The sequence below is a fragment of the Lactuca virosa genome, chromosome 6, assembly GCF_052849685.1.
Source record: "Lactuca virosa cultivar CGN04683 chromosome 6, Lactuca_virosa_CGN04683_v6, whole genome shotgun sequence".
Classification (NCBI taxonomy): Eukaryota; Viridiplantae; Streptophyta; class Magnoliopsida; order Asterales; family Asteraceae; genus Lactuca; species Lactuca virosa.
The window spans coordinates 39985858-39995776 of record NC_136431.1 but is presented as its reverse complement, the minus strand read 5'-3'; the positions used below and the strand labels follow the sequence as shown (position 1 = coordinate 39995776).

At 34.3% G+C, this 9919-nt stretch overlaps 1 protein-coding gene across 4 annotated transcripts; it reads right to left on the bottom strand.

Annotated features, from left to right (window-relative positions):
- Positions 1-1981: 1981 nt before the first annotated feature.
- On the bottom strand, positions 1982-6670 carry LOC145119641 (uncharacterized). Of its 4 annotated transcripts, XM_079055341.1 has the most exons (15): positions 6521-6670; positions 6261-6344; positions 6136-6186; positions 5994-6056; positions 5877-5923; positions 5716-5785; positions 5565-5627; positions 5323-5468; positions 5071-5150; positions 4897-4957; positions 4683-4715; positions 4528-4609; positions 4375-4458; positions 2228-2683; positions 1982-2153 (listed from the first exon to the last, which is right to left on the bottom strand). In XM_079055341.1, exons 1-8 carry the CDS (start codon positions 6530-6532, stop codon positions 5337-5339), a joined length of 522 nt encoding a protein of 173 aa, XP_078911467.1. In that variant the 5' UTR covers positions 6533-6670; the 3' UTR covers positions 1982-2153; positions 2228-2683; positions 4375-4458; positions 4528-4609; positions 4683-4715; positions 4897-4957; positions 5071-5150; positions 5323-5336. The 4 variants fall into 4 exon arrangements, with proteins under 4 accessions (XP_078911467.1, XP_078911466.1, XP_078911465.1 ...); XM_079055340.1 differs by having other exon boundaries at positions 2228-2715; positions 4528-4715; XM_079055339.1 differs by having other exon boundaries at positions 4528-4715.
- Positions 6671-9919: the final 3249 nt, after the last annotated feature.

Here is a 9919-nt window from a genome sequence, read left to right as displayed (position 1 = left end):
ATATAACTTAGATCTAATAGGCCTTCGAATATGTGATACTACTCTATATCCACATCCAAACAAGGAAAAGGAAGTAGAGCGAAACCACACATTCTTAGCCTATGAGATCCTCATTATATATAACCTTGGGAGCATACAGTCTGTAATCATAGACCTATCAATGAGGGTGTTTTTAGTTTTCACACAAGGTTATTTATGGTTTCTAAAATACTCCTATAGCATTTTAATTACATATTTGATTCTAGAATTTCTGGATATGTTTTCTGGTTTATTGTTAGTCTATAGTATCATAAAATACTCCTATAGTATTTTAAACTCTAGGTTCGGCTCTAGCATTCCTATATGGTAAGTTTCAGATTCATTGCAACACCATCATCACTCCCAAACACACGTTGGTCGCATCTCGAATAAATATAGTTGATCAGGCTACATTTATTCCAGCTTACGATTACATAACTGTCCAGGTTTGACGGTAATGCTCAACATCCAAAGACTTTTATTCCTGTTCTTCTTGTGATACTTGTTCTGGTATATATATTCTAGAGGTACTTATACTTTTGTAAAATATGGTTATATTTTAAAGTATAACTCTTGGTCAGAGTGTTTTTATCCCATTGTATTTATAGGTTGTATATCTTTTATGATTTGATATACTGAGTTCACTATAAACAATGCTCTGATACCAATCTGTCACACCCCAAAACCGGAACGGCGGAAACGTTATGCGGTGGAGGACGTCATGTCAAGTATCACAACACATGCAGTATAGTAATCAAAGTACAACAACCATTGCATTAATAGTATAAGTTTTTACATAGGTTACATGTAGCAACGACATCAAAAGTAGATATAGAGAATAAGATAAGATGCAGCTCGGTACAAGGCTAACTTCGCAAAAGCTCCCGGAGTGTACCTGTCTACTGACGACCTGAGAATGCAAGTTATTTTGAAAGAGACGATCAGCATTTTAATGCTGGTGAGTTCATAAGTATTTTAATGACATTGATGTAAATACATATTTTTCCTCAAAATAATCTCATTAGATGATGGTGATAAAAGTTTAATAAGTATTTGAATTCCTTCCAGAAAATCCTATATTTTCTGATTGAAGTAGTCCTCTACCAAGAATCGACTGTTTCATGTTTAAAAGAATGAGTTCCTCTACTAAAAGCAGTCTTCTACCAAGACCCGACTGTTTCATGTTTAAAGAGCATTTTCCCAAATGTTATTATCATTATCAAAATATAGTTTTACATTATCGTTTTATATCAAAAACGTTCTAAGTTTAATGTATTAGGGAAAATATTATAGTACCATAGTTTTATATGTAGAAACTATCGGGGTACTAATTACCTTAAGGCCATGAATTATAAGGTAAATGTGAAGATACTCGTAACCATACTGATTGACGGATGTAGACATGACGACCTGCTGGCGTCGAAATAAATGTGACATTTGTCACCCCTTGGCTTGGTCGGCCGGGACTGTAGCTAGCAGTCAGGATGTGGGATGGTCTGTCCCGTATAGATCTATACACACAATGCCCGCTCTCCCTCCAGGAGACTCTGGTTACCAACTCGACAACGGTGAAATCCGCGTCACGAGGATGTATCTCATGCTTTGATTGCTATATACGTTTCTTTTTACTAAAAGTACATGTTTTAGAATATTGATATAGCTAGTTTCTCCTCATAAATGTTATGGTTGGTTTCTAAACTATACCTACTATAATTTACTTGAGAGGTTATCTAGGTACCTTTGCTACCCAAAGGCGCTCAACTGGAGTAAGAGTTTTAATATCTAACAAATATACATAATATACTAGTCGTTTACCCGCGCTAAGCGCCGGGCGGCAAAAGGTTTCTTTCAGAAGATAGTTTTAATGTGATGATTAGTTTCCTTTAGACGTGAGCTATTTGGTAGACTATTTTGTGTCAAATAGTTCATTTCAACAGATAGTTTCTTGTTAGGTGCGTAGTCATACAATACGACAAAAGTTGAGTCTACATCTCAAATAATTCATCTAATAGTTCATACTTGATTTTACAATATATAAATAACAACAATCTGCAACCATGTAGTTTTGTACATTTATAATATGTCCAATATATAAACTACACCAATCTGCAATCATGTTGTTTCATCTGCTATCCCTGCATTAAATATCAAATAAGCATCTAAGATACATATTTGAAGAAATTGTAAAATAATAAGTTGTTGATTGTACCTTGTTAATCACATAACACTTCTTTGTACACAACGTTTGATGTGTAGATTCCATCATTATCAAACGTTTTTTCCAGCTTTACTAATACCTTGGTATTGACACATGATATTCCTCTGGACAACGCCACATAAAGCTGGCCATGTGAGAATACCGATTCTGGTAGATAAACACCTACATTTGGAATTGTTTGTCCTTGAGCTTTGTTGATTGTCATAGAGAAACTAAGCTGAATTGGAAACTGCTTTCTCTTAAGTTTGAATGGGAACATCTCATCGTCAGACAGACATAGAGGAATTCTTGGTAAAAACACTCTTTTTTCAGCATGTTGGCCAACAGCTATCTCTGCATCAATGACATTGTACCTGAAGCTTTCTTCTAGCTGCTCTTGCCTTGTGAAGAGTTGGTGCCTGAAGTTTTCTTCTAGCTGCTCTTGCCTTGTGAAGAGTTGGTTCAATTCTGTGGGAATAGGGAAGACTTCTTGATATTATCTATATTATAAAAACTAATTTTAATAATTTTCTTTGGACTTAAAACTTTCTACACCCACTTATAAAAAAAAATTAATAATTTTCTTTGGACTTAAAACTTTTTACACCCACTAATAAAAAAAATTACTTATGGTTGGAACAGTATAATATTGTAACTATACGTAACTTGTTAATTATTTACTATCAAAAGAAAAAATTACTGATAAACTCGAATCAAGTCAAATTGACCAATTATTAAATCCTTATGAATATATTATATTACTATTAATTAATAACAAATTTTTTGTTACTTATACATTATAATGATAAATTTTTTTGTTGTAGATGGTATAGTTCTTATAAACATGAATTGTGTTATAAAAAATTATTGTATATAACGAAAAATTATGTTATTTGTTTTAATGCAAACACATTAAGACCCACTAAAGTATGATGAAATGAACAAACCGGAGCAATTTTTAATGGTCATTCGTGATAATATAATATTATGAGTACGATGGTAAAATGATTATGTATATTAATAGACGTATTAATTAACTTAAATTATAAAACCGGTTTGTTATTTTTAAAAGAACAAATGTTATTACAGTTCACATTAAAAATAAGAAAAGAAAAATGACAGCCAGAAAATAGATTATACTTAACTGTGAATGATAGATATGTATCAAAGTACTTTATACCATTCATGAACAACAATATATTGAATTGATAATCAAACAAACAAGCATGATGCAAACAACAAAAACTAAACCTCATCCTAAATGCAATTTTTAAAAAACAATCTTCACATGGTTACACCAAATTCGATCTAGTAAAGTAGAAGAAGTAAAGAAGACAGAAGACAGAAGAAGATTCATCAAACAGATAGAAGAAATAAAGAAAATTTGAATTCGTGTCACGAAATGTAATCCAATGCAATGAAGTAATCTTCTAATTCTCGATTCCTTGTTGGTGAATTGTGTTGTGAAAGTAAAAAATAAGAGCATAATATATTAGATTTATAGACAGAATAATGTATGATATGATGTATTTTCGGATATTACTAATTGTCAAAAGTCATACCAAAAATATTTTAAATCATACCATAAATACTTAATGTCAAAAATCATACCAAAAATATTTTAAATCATACCATAAATACTAACTGTTAAAAGTAATACCAATAATACTTTAAATCATACCATAAATACTAACTGTCAAAAATTATACCAAAATTAATAATATTTTCATTTAAATAATATCATACTAAAAATAAAATATATATTAGAAGCTGAAATTACTGTAAATGTTAGTAAATTTTACAAATAAAAATAATTCCTTCTAGTTATTTTTAGAAAAGAAACTTATCATTTAATTAAATATCATGAAATACTAAATTTTTTTTTAATAAAAAAGGGTTATAATACAATTTTCATTCCAATCCAGCACGGAATGAAAATTAACAAAATGGAAGGAATCAGAATTCAAATGCCTTTGGGAATGCTCAATTCCATTCTATTCTTCCGATTCCATCATACCAAACAAAACAAAATAATTCTTAATGTAAAACTCACAGGCCCAACATACAGCTTATATTTCAAGTTGAGTTATATTCAAATTGTGAAGGAAAAATATTAAATTTTATTAAATGTTAAAATTTATAATATATAAAAATAATACCTTCTTTTCCTCAACTATAGGTGCAGAAGGTTTAGTTGCAGTGAGGTCTTCTGCAGGCAATCCAAGCTTCCTCCTCCTTTCAGCCTGTAAAACAGATTTATAGTGATAATTAATTAATTATTAATTATTATTATTATATTAAGAATTTAAGACCTTATCTTCTTCCAACTTTTGTCTGATTTTTTCTCTAGCCCTTCTTTCCTCTTCCTTTTCTGCTTTACGCAAGGCTATAATGCTACAAAATACAATAAAAAAATTCCTTTTAGGAAATAGGAATATAGAATTAAATATTTTGGAGTAAAAATTACCGTTTTCTTTCATTTTCTTCCTCCATGCGTTTCCTTAAAAGAGAACAACATATTACACATTCTACTTGGAATATTGGATGAAATTATGTTAAGAGTTACACAAACTGAAGGCCACTTTAAGAACCAAGAGTATAAATGTATAATTTAACACAATTTTACAAAACTGAAATTAAGTTTTTAGATTATTTATCTTTCAAGAAAAAGAAATAATTACCTTCTCTCTTTCTCTTTCCATTCTCTTTTCTTCCTCCTCTTTCTTTTTGCTTTCTCGCTCCCTTAAACATAAGCAAAGACCAAAATATGAGTTAACTAAAGAAGTAAAATAAAAAAAAAACATTTTCCAAATTTTTAATAAACGGATAAAGAAAGAAGAATAAAAAAATTATACTTCAGTTCTTGTGCTTTTGCTTTTCTTTCTTCAGGTGTAAGAGAAGGCTTGGAAGGTTCTGATTTACTCTTCGCAGACACCTTAGCAAAGAGTAACATAAAACTTAGTAAAAAAGTAAGCTTGATAAATTATTTTCCCATTTGATACTATAAAGGCAAAAGAATTTTAAACAGATACATGTTAAATATTAATAAAGAGATTTCTTGGAATAAGCAATGTTAAGTGAGTATGAGAGAAAGAGAGTAAGAGTACCAAAGGCATTTGATCTATGTCTGCATCTTCTTCATGTTCAACAATCCAATTTGCACCAGTCTGGCTCTTTCATCTTCTAAATCAGAAGCTGCAATCCATTCAATGGAGGGTTTCAACGAACATGCAATGCATGCATGGAGAAGGGCCTGCACTTGATTTCAAGTTCAAGTTCAAGTTCAAGTTTAGTAAAACTAAAACAAACATACTGTAATGTTATTGCAAAACTATAACTCTAACTGTACCTTAACAACAGACAAATAAGAGTCTGTTAGGCCAACATATTTCCCAACCATTGCAATCTTCACCTGCAGTTGCACACCAACACGAAAAGGGACAGGGTATTAAGTAACTGAAATGCAGTAGTAAGTAGTAAAGGAGGAAAATGATACTAACAGAATTGGTGAGGTTGTCAAAAGTTTCTGCCCTGTTAGTCCACTCTTGTAAATTTGGAGGTCTTGCTACACTTAAGCAGAGAGAGAGAGAGAGAGAGAGAGAGAGAGAAAATATTATCACATTCCTTCTACACATACTACTGACAATAAATATGTGCTCACCGCAGTAGTGCTAGCTGTTTCAGGATTGCCTCATGAGCATTTTGGTTCTGGGAAAATTTAGAGATGATGAGAAATATATCTATCTCAATTATCTAAGGAATACAAACATCCACGCACCCGAAGTAAAAGAGGAACATGACAAATGTTTGGAACATCATGTATATTAAGAATGTTGGCAGCCTGTTTGTTGACAAAATCAATCAATCAATCAGAAATGAACAACACAAAGCCAAGGACAGCCTATTAACCAGAAACTTACAGGTACATGACAAAATTGTGAGAGTTTCTGCTTTGTGTTTTCCAACAATGGCTGCAAGGTAAACCAATACTTTGATTGCTTAAGTCTTAACTCTTAACCACAACACACCCATTCATAAATCATACCTGAGCTGAACGGCATGCTAAAAAGTGAGGGGTCAGGCCTAAAGCTCGCAGTTCCCGGACACTGTGATGTGTAGGCTTAGTTTTCTGAAGAAAAAAAAAACAATCGGAGTGATTCAGTAGATAATTTAGAAAAAGAAAAATGTATTTCTCCAAAAATAGAATAAACTGTTTGTTAAATGTTAGTCAAAAAAATTCCAGAAAATAATTTAGAAAAAGAAAGAGCACATGGATTCAGTAGAAGCTCCAGAGACGAATTTCACCAGCTTCTTCATCGGAGGGATCAAACGAAGACTCGTTGTTCATCACATCATTTTACCTTGGTGAATCAAAGACGTTGCACCATGGTGCAACCATCGACATCAAGGTGCCATCAAGTGGATCGTTTTCAAAAGACAATCTCTGGCTTTTCTCATTAGATGAAGTTATTGATTGAGATGGTGAAACCGGTGATAATGGTGATGAATAAGATGGAGATGGTGGTGGAGATGGAGATGGACCGGTACTGGTGGCAGACGCCGCTAGATTTGCAGTTGGGCCCTTAACGCATAAAAGGGCTGCATCATAGGCTCTTGCTGCTGCTTCAGGAGTTGAGTAAGATCCTAACCATATTCTTGATTTCTGATTTGGTGCTCTTATCTCAGAAACCCATGAACCCCAACTCCTCATTCGCACTCCTTTGTATCTCCCTCTGGTAATCAATAGTGATGGTGACAGTAGAGAAGTAACATAAACCGACTCTTAATAGCTAGAAGAGTTAGGGCTTTTTCTTGTTTATGGTGTGCGATGTCTGGTGGCGATGGAGGGGACACTCTAGGGTTAGGGCTTGCAGTTAGGGTGGCGATAGCGACGACTATAGGAGGGTGGTGGTAATGGAAGCCTATCAGAGATTGAAGAAAGTGAGGAGGTAGACGGAATAGATTTGGAAGAAGCTTTTGGAAGAAACGATGGCTGATAGTGTCTAGAGGATATTAGGCTTTTCCACGAGAAGCTTTGACCGTACGTTACAATGATACGTGCGTGTATACATATACATTGTAAGCTTAATAGATTGTACATGGTGTTATAAAATGTATACCTCTTATTCAAGATGTGGGCAATATGTTTAATAATATAGTTAAGATAAGATAGCTAGGATTTCAACGACACTCGGACAAATAACCGGATACTCTAAGTCCACAACCAAACAAGGAACAGGAAATAAAGCGGGCTATCGGTCCTAAATCCTTCAAACCCTACTTATATAACTATATCTATATAGACATGAATCTAACCAGAATATAAGTCTAAAAGACTTTGATAAACGTTTTAGTAAATTAAAAGAGATTTGAAAACAAGATTTGAAAACCTTTAGCTGGATAAAACAGTTTAACATGCAAAAATCTATTTGATTGACAATTATTAATCACATGCGATTGATATAATAACTTAATAGTTCAACTTGTATTCCCCCCATAAAAGCATTTAAAATCATTTCAAAGGTTGATTAAGGGGGTATGAACTCACCTGAAGTGAGTAATTCGAAAGAAATATTGATATAGGATCGTCGGGTGCCGAATGAAGTCGTGAGCACAAACAGATCCTAGTTTAACATGTAATAACACATATATGAATACACTTAGGGTATATAACCACTAATAGATACATGAACACACCTTAGGGACATGGAAACACTTAGAATTAAGTGTTACAACACCTATGGAAGTCCCTAAATGAGTGTAGGACCTTAGACTTGAGTGTAAGGCCACCAAACTCAACTTTTATGCGTGTGCGGCCAGGTGTACGGCCAGGGTGTGCGGCCAGGCCTGTGTGCGGTCGTACATGGGAGTGTGCGGCCGTACAGAGTGTGTGTGCGGCCGTACACAGGGATGTGCGGTCGTACACTCTTCATTCATGCCCAAAATGTCGATTTTTAGGTGTTTCAAGGCCAATATCAAGTCCAATTAGCAGATAGGGGGTCAAACTTTCACTTTGGAGAGTTTTTGAGGTGTGTACGACCACCTTATGAAGGTATGCGGTCGTACACCTTCAAGTGATGAAGAACACGAAGAACATGAAGAGTTTAAGGCTTAGATTAAGGTGTCTTACCAGTATAACAAGCTGAGTGATGGAGTACTTCACGTTTTTGAGGCCCTTAGAGTGTTCTTGGATGAAGTTTCTAGAGAGAGAAAGTAGTGTGCAGCCAAAAGGGGAAAAGAGTGAATGAAGGGGTCTCCTCCAATATATAGGGTTGGGTGTGCGGCTGGGAGGGTATACGGCTGGCTGTGTGCGGCTGGCCGAGTGTGCGGCCGCACACACCATGCTGGGTGTGTTTGGCCCGATTTATTGATGCTACACACATTCTAACCCTTTCTAAGACTCATATCTAGGTTGTACTAAGCCTAGAACACTCATATAGACCCACAACTTCATTACAAAATCGCAAAACGAGGCTAACTTTGATAAAAATGAAGGATGTACAAGTTAGAAATTTCGGGTTGTCACATTTGGTCACAAAAGGGTGGGTTTGTTTGCAAAAGTCAAATAATGAAAATAACAATCAACTTTGAAAAATGCAGAAAATGAAATAAATTTGTAAACAAGTTGTAAAAGTGCTTCCAGTTCTAGTTCTCAATGTTGCCATCTAACCTGATTATGACTTGATGTAATTTGTGATAGCTATTCTAAGCTGGTACTGAAAGATATTAACACGCTCTAATACCTCTCGCTTGCCAAATAATCTAACCAAAACACGCTCTTTGACTAGACCTAGCTTTACTAATTCAACCTAAACACGCTCTTAGATTTTTCATTGAAAAACTGCATTAAGTTTTGTACAAGCTTCCCAACAATGTTCATTTCTTCTCATACGCTCGAAAGTGTGAAAACATGTGATATATGTTTTACAATAAGAAAACTTATTGCTTGTTACAAATTATTAACTCAATAGAACGATTAGGTGCCCTAAAAGTTAATTAACTGCACAAAAATTCAATTCATGAAAGTGGCCAATCCAACACAAATCAAATTCAAGGATTCTAGTTTAAACAAAAACATAATCACTAGAATAGAATCACAAATCAAACATCAAATCATATGCTTCAAGTCAAGCAATCAACATGTTTTGAACAAGAACTAGAAACTAGGGTTTCTTAGCCACACATGGCTATGAACAAATCAAACAAGTATAAAGATGGAATTGGAATGTTTAATTCTTACTAAAATGAAATCAAAAGTGTTTGCAATGATTAGGTCTTGTCAAAAGCTCCAAGAATTCTCCGAAAATCACCCAAGGTCGCCAAAAACTGCTCCAAAAACCGTCTGCCACTTCAAATGACGTTCTTCTGCTTTTAATTAAAGTTCACGTGCTTTCCATAAGACCATGCGTTTTTAGCATGGTCATGCCTTTTGCCCATGTGTTTTTGGCATGGCCATTTGTCTTGACCATGTGTTTTTGGCATGGCCCATGTTTTTTGCTAAAAATCAAATAAGTCTTCAGTGTTGGCTCCATCTTCAATCTAGCTTCACCACGAGTCATGTTGCTTAAATATGAGATGATAAAGGACAAACACGACCCGCGTCAGTGTGACAAGAACCACATTTCAAACGTAGTCCTTTGCTATGATGACAATGCAATAATGACTCGGGTTATGTCTTCACATTTTCTGCCATGGAATGACCGA